Source organism: Pituophis catenifer, unplaced genomic scaffold (genome assembly GCF_029215685.1).
Source record: "Pituophis catenifer annectens isolate HBS135680 unplaced genomic scaffold, rPitCat1.0.hap2 SCAF_2, whole genome shotgun sequence".
NCBI classification, from domain to species: Eukaryota; Metazoa; Chordata; class Lepidosauria; order Squamata; family Colubridae; genus Pituophis; species Pituophis catenifer.
Genome location: NW_027256882.1, coordinates 167,915,357 through 167,932,336, shown reverse-complemented (window position 1 = coordinate 167,932,336; position 16,980 = coordinate 167,915,357). Strand labels below are relative to the sequence as shown.

The window sequence follows — 16,980 nt, the reverse complement described above, 5'->3', positions numbered from 1 at the left end:
GCAAACATTTCAAACAGCTGGATCAGGAAGCAGTTTGACACCAGGGGTGAGAGCCACCTTGACAAGCATCTTCTCTCCTTGGCGGAGGAACAATTGCAGAGTTAAAGCTCTTTGCCCACATTTCGAATCGCATGATTTTCGTCACAGTTTAGTAAGGGTTTACGGAAAGGTTTTCAGTTGCTTTTGCAAATTAAAATATAAATTCTCCTCTAAGAGCAGAGCCAAACAAACGACAATCTGGACTGGAGGAGTGACAACTGAATGAGACATTGAATGTTATTTGCCATCTGATGTGGCTACTGATATTGAAATAACATCCTGGCACGGTTGGGGTTTTTTCCTTCAAAGTTTGCACAATTATCGACTCTTCTTCAGAAGGGACATTTCTTCACCTCTTCCAGACAGTGACAATATTTAATGGCTGGTAATAGCTAGCCATAACTATGTCACTTTCTTAACTATACCACACTGCCTTGATGAGGGAGCCATGGTTAAGTTTCATGTTTCAACAGCACAGTCACTGGCACCAGCATTAGCAAAGTGTCTAAATGTGAAATTCACTCTCGCGTCTCGTTCTCCCCTGGATTTTCCCAGCTGTGCCCTCCACAAATGCTGAGCCCACAAGCCCCAGAATTCTCATCATATACCCAAAAGGTTCCAAGTTAGGGAAGGCTGCAGCACGGATGGAATGCCAAGACTTCACCGGTGTCTGCGGCCTGCTGGGAGTTTCACAATTTCAACTTGGAAGAACACATTTTAACATATGTAGATAAAAGCCTTGTCTAGAATGTAACCTCATTTTCTTCACTCTTCCTAGAGTCAGCAAAGATTAGTGGAGTAAAATCTACAGGGGGTTCTTTACCCACCCACCCCCGGTTTTATTTAATAAGGAGAAATAAGGTGTTGTCCTTAAGTTCATTTTTCATGTTTTGCATAATAGTTTTGCTCCCTGTCTAAATTGAATGGCCACAGAGCTGCTTAGAGTCACTCTGGGGATGAAAATAAAGCAAGCACAGAAAGACTTGATCCCTCAAATGTGATTTAAATCTCCCCTGTGATTTTATTGGTGGGCTAAAATCTGCATGATATCTCACCCAGAATTAATCCAGATAGGATTAGAGCAGGGGTGTCAAACTCAAGACCCGCGGGCCGGATTCGGTCTGTGAGTCACCTTGGAGACAATGAAGGACCGGCTCGCGGTGCCTGCCAGTGGAAACGGAGCCTGGGGGAGCAGCAGCAGCCACAAGGAGGAGGTAAGCGCAGCCAGGCAGCCCCTCAGGGAAGCAGGGCTGGGCTGTGGGGTCCTGGTGCCCTGGGAGCTTGAGGGCTAGGCTGGGCCCTTGCCCTCCACTGCCTAGGGCTCTGGACACTCTGTGCTGCTGTCCAGGGGTCCTCTGCGTGGCTTGAGAGGGACAGCGAGGCTCTTCTGGAGGACAAGGGTTTGGCGCTCTCTCTGGCCTCGCCTTCCTCAGTTGGAGGCAATGGAAATCCCCCCACCCAGCCTTGCCTGGGACACCACAGATGTCCCTGACACAAGTGATGTAGAGCTGGCCACGCCTGTCGAGGCCATACCCACCCTGGCCACACCCACCCGAAGTCAAACAGAACCGTGATGCAGCCCTCAATGAAACTGAATTTAACATCCCTGGATTAGAGTGATGGAGCAGTGTTCCTTCGGCTGCACAGAAAAGAATAAGGTTAGGATGAACTTGCAAAATTTTTATGGTCAGCCCCACAGCAGGCTAACAGCATTGTTGTAATAGAGATAACTTGCAAAAGCTTTTTCTTCTTTCAGAAAGCATTTTAATCCCCTTTCAATGACAAGCTTTCTATTCAGACGTCAAAAGCCAGGCAAGGCAGAATATTTGAGCCAGTCTTCCCAGCCCCAATCTCTGGTGCTACAAAATCCGATCCCAGGAAAACACACTCGCTCTATCTTTGTCAGTGTGCCAAGCATATACAGTTTCTTAAACTGGAGAGGGGATTAAGTATTCCAAGTCTTTTTTTTTTGTTAATAAAAGTTTCTAGCCCCTATTGTTTTGAAAGTAATATTTCAAAGCATACATCATGTCAGCCATGGAGCTGCTGATGGTTGAAGAAGTTCAACTGCATTGCCCTTTATGCTTTGCTCCCAATTACTAGAATCAGAACTGTATTGTCAATTGACAACTGTATTGACTTGTTTTTTTTTTTTTTTAGGAAAGAAAATATTCTAATGCAGTGTCCAGATTGAGTTTTATTAACATTTCCCCACCCCTCCCCTCTCCACAAAAAACACAAAGGTCCCAGTGAATTGAAAAACGGTCTAATAAGCAAAACTACGATGCACACAATAAGCTGATGTTTGGGAGAAAGCAGATTTCTCTGTGTTTCTTTTCCGGTGAAAAATAAAGAGAGATTTTCTTTTGCCATATAACTTTTACTTTAACAGTACAAGGGCCTGCAAGAAAAAAAAAATCATGCTAACCCCAGCTAATTCTGGCAGGGTTCATCTGCACAAAGCAGACCAGCATAAAACCTGGATAGGGCAGGAGCAGCTCAAAAACAACTGTGGTACCCATGACAACAGAACAACCAACTAAATGAAAAGTAAGGCTAGAGTGAACATCTAATAGAGAAGGAAAGTGCCATAAGGGGGCTCAGTGATAATGCAAAATGAGTGGGATATTATATTATTATGTGGTAAGGATTTGGGATTCTGGTGTGAATCTTGGGGGGTGGGGGTAAATTTTTCCCATTGACATTACAATTAGCTTAGGCTTGACTCCTAGTGTCTGTACAGTACTGAGTCTAAACAGCCATACAGAAATGGTTTCTCACTGTGTTCTTTAAGGACGGTAGCCAGTCAAGATCACAATTCCATGGTCAGTATTCATCCTCACACTGAAGCTGCTTAGCTCCTGCAAGAGCTGGCAAATTCTGCCACCTTCCATCTGGGTCATCTTAAGTGTATGCTTTGTCTGTTGGTCATACCAGAAGTCTAATTTGAAGTTTGGTGATGGATCAGGAAGGGAAGAGAAAATTGCTCACCTTCCAATTCCTAACAGCAGGGTGATTCTGGGAAAGGCAAGGGCTCCAGGCTATTATAATCCAGACATGCAAAATTCCAAGACATCCAGATTTGTAGAAAAAGACAATCCCTTCCAAGAGATGTGGGACCAATCCAAGCCCACCTCCCACTCCAGCCGTGTGCTGGAAACCCACACCCAACCTTTGAAGAGCTGCCCTTTAATAAACAAAACATTAAAATTGTCTGAGAAGAATTCAAGTTATGCATTTTATTTTTCCATCAGCCTGGTAGGAGGAGGGAGGGAGGAGAGAGCAGTCATGAAGTTCACATGGTTGAAATGTGCATTGCTAGGTGGAGGACAGAAGGATGGAAGAGGGAAAAAAAAACTTCTAGCAATTCTGCTTCTGAACACCCTATACAATGTGCAGGTTATGTAGCATCTATATCTTTTGGGCACCAGGGACCAGTTTGGTGGAAGACAATGTTTCCACAGACCAGGTTGAGGGAGAAGAGGAGTGTGCATCCTAGATCCCATCCATGCTCAGTTTACAATAGGCTTTGCTTGCTCGCCGCTCACCTCCAGCTGTGTGGCCCAGTTCCTAACAGGCCATGGACCAGGCCATGCTGGTCCATGGCCCAGGGATTGGGGACCACTGCTCTAGATCAGTGCTTCTCAACTTTGGCAACTGTAAGATGTATGGGCTTCAGTTCCCAGAATTCCCATGCTGATCAGGGAATTTTGGGAGTTAAAGTCCATACGTCTTAAAGTTGCCAAGGTTCAGAAACACCATTCTAGATGTTGCTGAATTATAGCTTCCAACAACCCTCTCCAGAAGTCCAATTAGCTGGGATTGTAAAAAGATATGCCCCCAAACATTCAGAAAGGCCAAAGATCTCCACCTCCTGCTTAGGTGACTGCTTCAAACAATGGCAAGAAAGGAGGGTTTTCCCTAAATCACTCCGACCCTTATGTGAATTATGGCCGTAACTAGCTTCAGGTCAGACTAAACAGGACATGATTTTAATGTTAGCGCTTAAAGCCAAAAAGGGACTTTTTCCTTTCATACCGGTATCTGATTCTGAAACTCCTCCATTAACCCATACCAAACTTCTTTTAGGATATTAAATTTCAGGTTATGTGGCCTTGTGCTGCAACAAAGCCCCATCTTGGAGAGTTTCTACGAAGGATTGGTATGAGAAGAACTTCTTTCTAGGAACAAATTGCCAAGCTTATCTACCTATCACACTGCCACCTATGCACACTCTCTCATGCTCATTCCCTACTCTCCTTCATACATACACACCAGAGGTGGGTTTCAGCAGGTTCTGACCAATTCTGGAGAACCAGTAGTGGAAATTTTGAGTAGTTCGGAGAACCGGTAAATACCACCTCTGACTGGCCCCACACCCATCTATTCTCTGCCTCCTGAGTCCCAGCTGATCGGGAGGAAATGGGGATTTTGCAGTAACCTTCCACTGGATTGGGGAGGGAATGGGGATTTTACAGTATCCTTCCCCTGCCACGCCCAAGCCACACCCACAGAACTAGTAGTAAAAAAATTTGAAACCCACCACTGATACACACCATGCAGAGGTCTCATGTCTTTCTCAAAACAAAAGTCATAAGTTAACAGTGGACATGGAAACAGTGGAAATCCTGAAGTATATGGACTAGGAATTTAGCACATGAGTAAAATTACTTCAGGAGACCAGAAAAAAATTGAAAATAATTCATCACTATTCAAACATACATTGGAAAGGGATGTGCTATAATTGCACAAAAAGAGCTGAATCAGAGGAAGAAATTAAAAAGAGGGGGAAATTTTGAAATCAGGGAAGGAAGTAGAGTGGAGCATTTGCCTTGTCCTGTGGATTATATAACATACAGAAGCTAGCACGGAACACAATAAAGATACATGGAAAGGAAGCTGCGACATGCCCTTTGTTTCAGAACTGGGGATAAGAATTACCTTGCTGTAAATCTTAATCTAGTTTTTTTTCCTCTGAAAAGGGCCAAGGCAGATACAGCAAATAAACAGATTCTATCTATTTGAACTAAGAAAGGCATTGCCTGCTTCACTGTGAAATCTGATAAGTAAATTATATATCCCTAATGAACATGGTGGTTTTATTCAAGCTTATCTTAGTTAACTGCAGTGGTAGACATAAAAATGGCTTGGCAAGCCTGTCTCTCCTCTAACCCTTAGCCCAAACCTGCACCTCCACCACTGCATATTAAGTTACAGGCAGACCCACAACTATGGAAAAGAAAATTCCATCCAAAGAGCTTCTTGATGGAACTTTACTTTAAACTCTCGTTTATAAGGGGAAGTTTCCAGCAGACAAAGACAAGAACATGACGGCCAAGCAAGAAAGAGTCCAAGACAAACAGGTGAACCTCTAAGATAAGCAGATGCAGGCCCTGTGTTTTGTGCTGGTTATATGAGACCAATCCTCAGCCAACAGCAGTTGAAGGAACTTAAACCTGGTAGCATATTCCAGATTTAAGACAAGCAGAGTGGCCAAGAAAAATCTGTCCTTAATATACCCCAAGTCCAATTCCAAGGTAGTCTGAACGAGACAGCAGACCCAATTCCAAGCCAAGAGATAATTTGTTCAATTGATGTGTTGTTGAACTGGTTTTTGGTAACGAAATATGCAAAGCTCTGAATTGCATGGATTTTAAACCAATTTTCCATAAGCATGGCTCTGATACTCTGAATCTCCATATTAGTGTTAAGGATCAGGGTAAATCAAGCAAGAAGCACAAACTGGTAGGTAGAACTTTCTCCACCCAGCAATGCATTTATAAAGTAAGCAATGTTTGCTGAAGACCCAAGAGGAAAAACCTGAAATGCTTTTCATTTCAGAGCCTCTGTGGTGTCTAGTGGTTAAGGCACCAGGCTAAAAAGTGGGAGACCACGAGTTCTAATCTTGCCTTAACAATGAAAAGCAGCTGGCTGACTTTGGGCCAGTCACTGTCTCTCAGCCCAATCTACCTCATAGGGTTGTTGTTGTGAGGAAAATAGGAGAAAGGTGGCTACAGGATTATGGGGCTACAGATGGATCATGGGACTATATGGAAGGATGCTTTTTTGTGCTTTCCCACCACATAAAAACTTCCCTGCAAGGACAGCTGGCTCTTTTGATCAGTTTTTTTTATACAGGTAGGCATACATCTTCAACCAGAAAATAATCCTGCAGTTATCCTATCTCATTCAGTATGAGGTTACAGAAGCCTCAAATACAACGTAAATCTCTATTTAGCACCATATTTTATTATTATGGATCTTTCTTACTGTACTTGAGTTACTTGGGAAAAAATGACTTATTCTCTTATTAGAAGATAGATAGTTTTGCATAACCATTACCTCACAAATGATCAAAATAGGGTATTCATCTAGTATAAAATGTTTCGGAGGAGGAGTTTAGTTTCTAGCTGCTGTTACTAGAATAAGAACTCTAAAATCAAGTGGGCAATCATTTATTTATTTATTTATCAAATTTATATACTACTCATTTTGTATGGTCTGAGGGCTACATTCGTTCAGTAATTCAGTCTTCATTGGCATCAGAGGGCCTTGTCCAATGATATTACCAGGTAAATGGGACATTTTTGAGAGGGTAGAATGTGTTCTTTTTTAAATCAAAGTGAAATGAAATAAAAAATGAAATCCCAAAATGGAAACAAAACACCCCCACAATTGAATATTTGCCAATGTCAGGGTTAAGATCTATGAATATTTGCGGGCCCAGATGCACTCCAGTGGGTCATAGCCTGCCTACCTGCTTTCAGGCTGGTAGGAAGTTTGTTAAAGGCTTGAAAGTAGATTAGACAAAGTTTTCAATGACCCCACAAGTTCCACGGTCCCTGCTCCTTCCTATATCTTCGACTATAATTCCTGCCACAGCCAGAATTCTCGTAAATACCAGCTGAATGACTTGGTTCAATTTGCTTTAAAGAAAGTCAACAGATCGGGAGCCCAGATATAGAGGGTACCACCTAGCCACCATTAGCTGATCTCAAAAAGCTAAGCAAGGCTGGAATTGGTTAGCACTTGAAAGAGAAACCATCAGAACTCCTGGGACTATAAACCAGATTGGGAAGAGAAGACAAAAAAAAAAAAAAAAAAAAAAAAACTCAGAAGGCAGCAATGACAAGCCACTTCTGTATTATTTGCCAAGAAAACTACATGGATATATCCAGGAAGTTACCAGGACTCAAAGGAAACTTGACCTTCAAACTTGGCAGAACTTGGTCTTTTTGAACACAGGATGTTGGTTTTTGACTTTCATTAAGCCAGCTCTTCTATCTCCGGCTGGAAGAATAGAAAATGGAATGCTATGTGCTATTATATAGTTTCTCTAGAGGCCACCTGTATTGTCCTGGGAAGCACTGGGCAAGCAGCCTATTGGCTAACCACTTCATTGCTTTCAGCCTAAGACTGAGATAGTCCAGGTACCACAGGATATGTACAGGTGGTCCTCAATTTACAACCCACAAAAAAGCCCCTTAACCATTTATGTTGTTAAGTTAGTTTGGGCCCATTTTATGAACTTCCTTGTTAAGTGAATCATTGCAGTTGTTAATAACATGGTTGTTAAGTGAATCTGGCTTCCCCATTGATTTTGCTTGTCAGAAGGTCACAAAAGCTGATCATATGGCCCCAGGACACTGCAACCATCATAAATATGAACCAGTTGCCAAGTTTCTGCATTTTGATCATGTGACCAAGGGGATTCTGCAATGGTCATAAGTGTGAAAAACGGTCATAAATCATTTTTTTCGGTGCTGTTATAACTTTGAACAATCACTAAATGAACTGTTGTAAATCAAGGACTACCTGTCCCTTGATGATTTCCATTTTATCTCTGATTTTTGTATCAGTTCCCAGGTGACTCTTTCATAGATAAGATATACTTTCCAAAAATATTTTAAAGAACACATTCACGTGTTATATCAAATGCGGGGCTTTAAATTCACTGCAGTCTTTCTTCCAATGTAACCAATTGTCTAACACTTTTTCTTAAAGAACAAAGTGCATCTTTTAACTGCCTGAACTGGCAGTCTCCCTAGCTTCTAGAAAGCATAAACATAGCTGTGAACATCCAGTGCCCAGTATCTGTCTGATAGAAAAAAAAGCTGAATGTTAGTTGCTTCATACATGTATTTTCTCTCTTGGACAATTGCAATATGAGGAGCCTGTAAATAGATTGATTCAGAGGTTAAAGCTGATAAGTGATCCCCAGGATGAGATACTTGCCAGACTCAGAATTATCATTCAGTCCATCATTAAGTCATTGTTAAAATTCTAGAAATATAGGATCCAGGCAATTCACAACTACTATATTTCTCATGTGAATTTCTCTCACGTTCAGGAAATTCCTCCAAAATCTTATTGCTGTTAGTGATCGTATAGATACTACTATAAGGAAGTGGCTGGTACATCAGTTTTAGCACTGACAGATTCTCCCAGTGCCAGGTTTGATATCTGTTAGGCACTTGATGAAAGCCCCATTCCATTTTTTATTTCTTCCTCCTCCTCTTCCTCCTCATTCTTCTTCTATCATATTGGTTCACTGGGGTACTTTAGTGTTTAAAATTATTGTGGTTTTCCGGATTTAATGCGATGCAGCCTTTACCGTTATCTGTACAATCTCTCTCTTTAGGACAATTGAGGGGGGGGGAAGCATAAACTAGAATCACCAGAGAGCATTAAAGCAGAGCATTTACGAAATGTAGTTAACAGCCAGACAGACAGCACAGGAAAAGGCAAACAACAACTCAAAGAGTCTTGGTTGAGGGGAAGAGCTCCACAGAAGCCAATTTTGGCTCAAAGCTTGAACTCCAATCACTCTTTCAAATCTTGCGGAACAGGCTCCCCAGAAAAAGGCCGGAATGTCTCCTTGGCAATTCTTCAAGCCCAGTTTTGCAGATGTTGTCTACTGCAAAACACCAGATGACAGCCTGGTTTGTAGGCAAAAGAGCTGCAATGCTTTCACCCCAGCATGAAGATGGGTCCTTCTCGGGTTACAGCCCAAGAAGCTACTGGAAGCCTAAGACTTTTAGAGTCAGAGCACATGCCTGGGTCACTGCTGACCCAGAGTACTCCCATAGAAGAGATACAATGACTCACCATCTGAATCTACCCCTTTGTGCTGGGAGTTTCCAAGTGTCAAAACATTTGCACGCAATACAACTGGGAAGGGGAATGACTCACCGAGAGAGATCTTTTTGGTGCCATAACATTTTGACCGTAATATGGGCTCTGCCTTTTCCTCCTTCCTCCATTCCACTTTCCGATGCCAAAAAAATAAGCCCTCACACTAATTGCAAATAAACCACTTCGTTAACTTCATTGGAAGGCAAATCTTGGTATGGTCGCCACTGACTGAACTGCTTATTGTCCTCTCACATAGACAGCCAGATGGGAGTAGATGGAGAACAGAAGGAGTAGAGGGGAAAAAAATGGCAGAAAGACAGCAGAACCTTTTGCAAACACAGTCTAAAGATTCGTGTACCAGAATGTCCTCGTGCATGAGGTGTGCTGCAAGTCGGCTTTGCTGGAAATGCAAGATACAGATTTGATGAACAAATAAATATATAAAGAAACTGTCTTCACTTTAAAAAAAACAGAGCAAGGAACATATAGAATAGAACCACGATGAACTTGCTTTGAAGTTGTTAAGTTCTTACAGGTACTCAATCCAAAGCACATAGCCCAAATGTAGTCTGAAGTATCCCGACCAGGATGCTGCTATGTCCTTCTGCTGGTTGAAAAGCAACAGATCTCATAGAAACTCAACAGAAATACCAGAGAAGGTCTGCAAATCTTCAGCCTCTCCAATTTTGATTACCTTTGAAAATTTCACTTCTCTAGCACTCTGGACAAACTATAATTACCACATTCCTGTTGAAGGCCGATTTCTTTCAATCAGGCCCATCCACCACATGTGTTTTACAATTCTCCTTGTTCTGACTTATGTTGGGGGGGGGGGGAGGAGACTGTAGTGACATTTAAAAAGGACCACACTTCTCATATGTTTGTCCTCAGCTGCTTTGCATAAGACAGTTCCTCTAACTTGTATATTTTGCTTATGCGACAGTGAGATTTCTTTGTAAATATTTTGGTGTGTTAAGGCTAAAAATTGCTTTGGACTGTAATGTTACGTACTGCTTTTATGTGACATTGGACTACCAGAGTTTATTTGTGAGTAGAGTGCTAAAGGTTGTACAAATATTTTTTTTTAAGTAATACATAATTCTCCTTTCTTTTCTTCTAGTTATTGTCTACATTTTCTCATATACATGTTGCAAAAAGGGAGGAAAATTACCGAAACTCATTCCAATATAGTACTAATACTTTTCTCCATTGGATGCATTATGCTGAGAATTGGGAAGGCTAAAAATATCCGTGGATGCAAACCTTTGTTGAATTCTATCCCAATACATTCATGGACAAGCCTCCTATTCCAGCAGTGTGACCCACAATTTCTTATGCCTCTTTCCCTGTAGAAAGATAGGATTCTACTCAGGACACCAACTCCATCTTGGAATGTCATCACATCTGTTAGTCTTCAAATGTGCTGCACTAACTCCCTTAATTCTTCAGGTAGCTCAACCTATAGCCATGACAGTTGAGTTTATGAGAATTGAAACCCAATAGAGTTGGAAGCCACAGGTTGGAGAAGTCTGATGTATAAGCTAAAAGTGAACTCATTCTTCTCACGGACATCTTTATTTGCCCAAATTAACACCACTTATTCATAATACAGAGATATCAAGCATTTTAGAAGAAATTATTACAAAAGTACAATACCATCCCCCCCACGTCCCAAAAAAACCTAACTTCAAAACCTAAGACTTCAGTATGTTACATGGTTATAGAATGCTGACATCAGGATTGGATGGAAAATAAGCAAACCAGGAAGGACTGATGTATCCAAAAAAAGAAGCACAGCTGGATGCCAGCCCAAATTCAAGCATTCTGCATTACAACACTTTATTACAGGACCACTTTGTTTAACTTAGTGCAGAACTGAACAACTTTCTATAAACTAGAAATTGGCTATTAAACAGATATCCGATTCCAGATGATGTTAAAGAGTCTGCTTATAATATTGCAGTTATTCATTGGTATTACATTATACCAATTACAGTGTCTTTCTCCATAATCTTTAAACACATAATTCTTGAATCTGAATACTTTAAATATTTTGACATTTAATGAACCTGTATCCTCTGCAGCTTTTAGTGCTACAGTAGTTTTTTAAAAAATTGTAAAGTATATTTTAACAGCTTCTTTATGGTATTTATTGCTATTAAATACCTTAAGCTGTTCAGTGGAAACTTGGGAGGAGTGGATTATAAGCATTTGCAAGGATTATAATTTTATTACTTATTTTGTAGAGGCCAATCCCTTCACCCATTCTTTACATATGGGGCTAAACTGCTCAGATTATATGAAACCATCAATTTGGGCTGGTGAATGGATGGATATAACGAAGATACCAACAATCAAGAAGTAACAATATGCCAATCAAGGAACTAAAAAGTCAGACAAACAGTGAATAATAGCCTAATCAAGGAACTAAGACCACTCACATCAATACTGGTAGTACATAAAAGAGAAAATCCTACTCCCTTTTAGAATTGATGATGTTACCTAGTTTGGTAATGAAACATTTGCAAGAAAACAACCAAGATCAAAGAACCCCAACAACCTCACAGTTCAACCCTGACCCACAAATGTTCTCTTCTATCAAAGACATCTTTAAAAAAGTTAAAATGTATTTCATGCAGCTCATGTATCCTGTTTACTCTTCTGAAAGAGTATTGTGACCTGACAATGTCACAATAAAAACTAAAGGGATTTTCTACTTTTAATGCAGATGACTAAAAGATTTGCTGATACATATCAAGTCCCTTATGGCTCTTGTAGAAAGGTTAATATAAAACAATATTCTAGTGTTTAATATTTCTTCTGCCCTGCCACCTATCCCCTCAAGTTCGAATTTTTTTCTTCAAGCTACGACTTTGTAAGACAAGAACTTTTACATGTAAAATCAGCAAGTTTCCATCACTGGCTGCTTTCTTAAGCAAAGAGATTGCTTAAGAGTTATAGTGGTCGGTGTTATCAGCCATGCTATATACCATATTTTTCGGAGTATAAGACGCACCGGAGTATAACATGCAGCTTAGTTTTTGGGGAAGAAAATAGGGGGGAAAAATCTGCCTACCAAGTATTCATCTGGGTAGCGTCCTTAATCTGGTCATCTTCAGCACATTAGTTTGCTGATTTTTTATCCCCTGCTTGAGGATAAAAAACAGCTTCTAAGGCACAGCTGAGAGGAAGCAGCAATGAGAAAAGCAGGCAAAGCATGGGGAGATCGCTTCACTCGACTAGCACCTAGTTAGGGCTGAAAAAAAAAGCTTTGAAAAAGTTACATTCGGAGTATAAGATGCACTCAAATTTTCAGTCTCTTGGGGGGGGGGAGATGCATCTTAGACTCCGAAAATTACGGTAATTTTAGTGTTTTCAGAGGTGGTATTCAGCCGGTTCAGGCAAACTGGTAGCAGAGATCACGGGTGGGCCTGCTATTTAGGCACGTTTTTGAGGCCGGGCGCATGTGCGGAAGGCGCACGTGCGAGCAAAGCGCATGCGCGGAAGGCCGGGTGTATGGTGTAAAACCCACCGCTGTGTTTGATGCTAGCTTTATAAGCACCACAAAAGACAGACAGCAGTTTTTTCACTAAACTAAGAATCCTAGTTTCTGTATCAGGAAACACACCTGTAAGAGCCTTAAAGAACTCAGTAGATAAGAATGATTAGCAATGCCACACAGTATCTTAACAACGTTTAGAAATGAGAGGGCGTCCTATTTCTTTAACTCCATTCTCTTAACTCCAACCAATAATTACAATTCCATGAGAAGATAGAGAGAGAGAGAGAGAGTACATATTGTTGGATGTGAGGATTACCACAGCTTCTTCTTTCTCACTCCCACTGCCTCATGCACATTGTTAGGTTTTATAGCTACAAACATGTCCTTGGAATCTGTGGATAATACCAACAGGAATCTCTGATGATGCTGGATAGGAACTTAGTAATTTTTTCCAGTGCTCAGGACCAGAGTCATTTGCAATTTCCTTCCCTTTCTCAAAACTTGTAAAACCCAGAGCACTTTGTAAAGCAGTTAAAACAAATCACTTTTAGCAAATGCATGCGTAACTCTATTATGGTGCCTCCATGAGGGTCATTACCATTTTATAAAGGCTCTGGTTTTATATCAGCAAGGTACACCAAAAGACTAAAGGAATAAAATGTAGGTCCATAGAGAGCAGGGCTCCCAATGAGGCACAAATGAAGAGGAACACGCCAGCGAGCCTTTGCAACATGTGCCCAAAGAAGCAGCACCAAGTCGCTAGCTGGATCTGACGAGGGTAGGATTATGTCATCATGTCTATCCCACAGTCTCCAAAGAAGGGAAAAGCCCACTTTCTTCAGTTCCCCACTGGGATTTCAGAATTTTCACACAAGCTGCCAAGCATCAATTTGAGACCACAAGAGACAGGACAAAATGTTTTTAAATGGGAGTGAGAAAAATCTCAAGAGCAGCAGGATAGAGAGAAGCAGCTGGCAGCCTGTGGACATAGTCAGAGCCCCAGGAGGAATGCTGGGTGACCTCCCAGCTGCTAACCCGCTCTCTGCTTCTGGATGTAACTTTGCAACAGGGAAGAGAAGAGCAGGCCCAGGCACAAACCGTTCCCTTTTGGACTTCAGCAAGCTGTCAGTACAAGGCAAGATCCCTATCTGAAAACAGGGCCCCAGATTTGTCATTTGAACTTATCTTCCGTTAGCACCTACACATCCTGCTCTCCCAATGCAGATAACTACCCTTTCTTTGGCTTGCCAATGCTGCGCTTCAGAGTATGAGCCTAAATTGTCATCTTGGATGGCAGCCAATGCATTGGCAGCCAAGCTACTTCTTTCTGATATCGTAAGGAAGCTGGTCCATCAAGAGCTGAGCTGCAGAGAATGTAATACACAATGATAACTGCAAGCCTCATAGAACTGCACACTGAAAATCAGGAACATGCTCTGGGTGTTACTCTGTCCTCATTCCACAATACTCCAAAACCAGGCATGAGAAGTCCTGCTGATCCTTCTTTTGCTGGTCTGGGCATGACAAGAGCCAACAAAAGTCATGTTGCTGTTTAGATGGCCAACTGCCTGAAGTTATGCCTTTTTCCCTGGAGCATAAAAATCCCCTCACCACCCTCACCACCCCCTCAAGATTTGTGTGATTTCATTCTCTTATGACTAATGAGCGAGGCCTACAACAAGAGGCTTCAATCTCTTCACCCTTAAGGGTTTTTTTTTCTATTCAAAGTCCCAGTCACTCTGAACAGAAACCTGACATGCTGCTCAGATCAGCTAAGAGGTGTGTGTGTGTGTGTGTGTGTGTGTGTGTGTGTGTGTGAGAGAGAGAGAGAGAGAGAGAGAGAGAGAGAGAGAGAGAGAGAGAGAGAGAGAGAGAGAGGAGAGAGAGAGAGAGATGGAACAGAAAGAAACAAAGCGATTGGGAGTCAGCCTTTGTGGTTTCATCTTTGGACAGGGAATTTGGCTTGCAGCAAAACTTGCTGGAATCCAAAATGGGACTGACTGTGCTGTTTTCCCATGCCTTTCTCTACTACACTCTACAGAATTGCAGGTCTCCCAGTGTCATTTGGCTGAGATGGGCAGCTATAGGAATGGAAGTGAATGTATGAACAAACAAACAAATGAAAGTATAGACTTAAGTTTGGGAATTCAGACCTGCAAGCATATGGGAGTGGCATACATTCTGGAGGCTTACTTGCCATCAGACTCTTCCCTCTGTAGTGAGGAGAACAGAGTTTTCCCTTTTAATTATGCAGCATCTTCCACTGCCTCCAAGATACTTAGTAATGTATACACAAAGCAGGCCTTGAGCGGAGAAACTTGATGCCAAATCACAGAACAGACTTCTAAATTAATCTTAAGTAAGCTTCAGAACACAACACCTTCCTTCTGATATTTCTGTCTTTGTTGTTTCCCCAGAAACAAAATCCCCCATTACCAAGAATACATTCTGGAGGCTTGCTGGCCCATTGTAGAAAGTTATTTGATAGGGGGTTAGGGTTAAGGATTTTGCTCTTATTTGCAAACATATATATATATATATACTTTAAAGCAAGCATTGTAAAGCTACCACTCTGTTTCAAGGCAAACCATTTTCATTTCTGAATATAAAAATGCTAACAAAAATGTTTTCCTTTTCTAAAGATCAAAGTTCACATAGATGATAACATATTGAAGGATGCATACTCTCAGGCTCACAAACACAAATCATTATCTCCAGTGGATCTCTACTCAAGGACCACAGAAAAGCCCCCACCCCTGCTTTCTGGCGTTCTGCTTCCTTCCCCAAAAATGCTCACTTACTGTGCCGCAGACTTTCACGTCATGCAGTCGTCCCCATTCATCCTCATAACTGTCCACCATCATAATGCTGTCGTCTTCCTCTTCACTGCCCAGCTCTGCATGGAGATGGAGCCGGACTTCTTCACCCAGTGAATGCATCCCTACAGCTGGGAAGAGACCTTCTGGTGAGAGTGGCATTATTGTTGAGCCCACCTGTTAAGAGGAGGCAACAGTTACATAGATTAGATTAGATCAGTTTAATCTAGCTGGCTAATCATACCAAAAAGCCATTCTACAGACTGTACAGAATGAAGTGGCAAAATTAGCTGGCAGAGATCTTGGGTTGTACCATTCTGGATTGCAAGTGGAGGGGGAGAAACATAATTTGAATTCTTTCACCCAATTAAAAAAAAGCTACTGTTTTTTCCCCTGGTATGGCAAGTTTCTTATATCTACGTATACTGTCCTATTGACTGTGAAATTATTTAAAAATGCAAGCTGACTCATTCTTTGTTGGCCCTAACTTGTATAATCCATAATTTTGACACATTCACATTCTCTTTAACTTTGGTAGAATGGTTTCAAGAATGATAGGCAGAAGACCCCTGGATCAAATAAAACCTTAGTCATGAATTTAAGTGGATTGCTTTGGGGAAGTCACTCAATTTATTGAGATGGAGGTGGGAACATGTTCATCTCTTCTCTATATTCTATGTTCATTTATGCTCCCAACTTTTTTACTTGGAGTATAAGACAAGGTACATGAAATTTCCAGGCAGCTATCCCATCATAACACCAAACCAAACCCACATATCCTTTGGTTTAGCAACACCGCTGCAGTAGATACCTTCAGTTCAATAGCAATAGTACTTAGACTTATATACTGCTCCATAGTGCTTTACAGCCCTCTCTAAGCGGTTTAGAGTCAGCATATTGCCCTCAACAATCTGGGTCCTCATTTTACCGATCTCGGAAGGATGACAGGCTGAGTCAGAACTTACCCTTTTCCCGTTTTTGGTGAAGAATATCTGTGCTGTCTGGACTTCAAAGGACACTGGCTCAATCCCACAGCCTATCCGATCCCCAGAATTGCATTTTGTCCCAAACTGACGTCCCTTGGCTCGACCATTGTAAAGTCTGGATAAGGTAAATCTCAGGTAAAATCTCTATAAATCTCACAGAGACCTTTAAACAATTCCTGGAGAACAACTAATCAACAGTATGCTAGTGTGATATGATGCTCAATAACAATAGTACAATTAGATCTGCTTTGTAATCCTAGAGAAGATGCCTCAGGTTTGACAGATCCACAAATCCATTTCATCTTGTTTTTCACAAGTTGGAATATTACATCTATTTCAATTTCTCACACATTCACACACGATAAAACAGTATATATGAATACACACACACACACCTGATTGCGATACATTCTTCATAAGTATTCAGCATTTAACAATTACTCAACAAAGTGAATGAATTAAAAAAACTTTTTACTGATATATAAAAATATCATCCCAATTC

The 16,980-nt window shown here is 41.3% G+C and overlaps 1 protein-coding gene across 3 annotated transcripts in view; it reads right to left on the bottom strand.

Annotated features, from left to right (window-relative positions):
• SPRYD3 (SPRY domain containing 3) overlaps window positions 1-16,980 on the bottom strand; it is a 48,223-nt gene that overhangs the window by 24,240 nt on the left and 7,003 nt on the right. For all 3 annotated transcript variants that reach the window (XM_070934991.1, XM_070934993.1, XM_070934990.1), the window contains exons 5-6: window positions 16,458-16,593; window positions 15,478-15,669 (exon numbers count right to left, since the gene is read on the bottom strand). In XM_070934991.1, coding sequence (XP_070791092.1) covers window positions 15,478-15,669; window positions 16,458-16,593 — 328 coding nt within the window. The remainder of the gene's footprint in view (window positions 1-15,477; window positions 15,670-16,457; window positions 16,594-16,980) is intronic.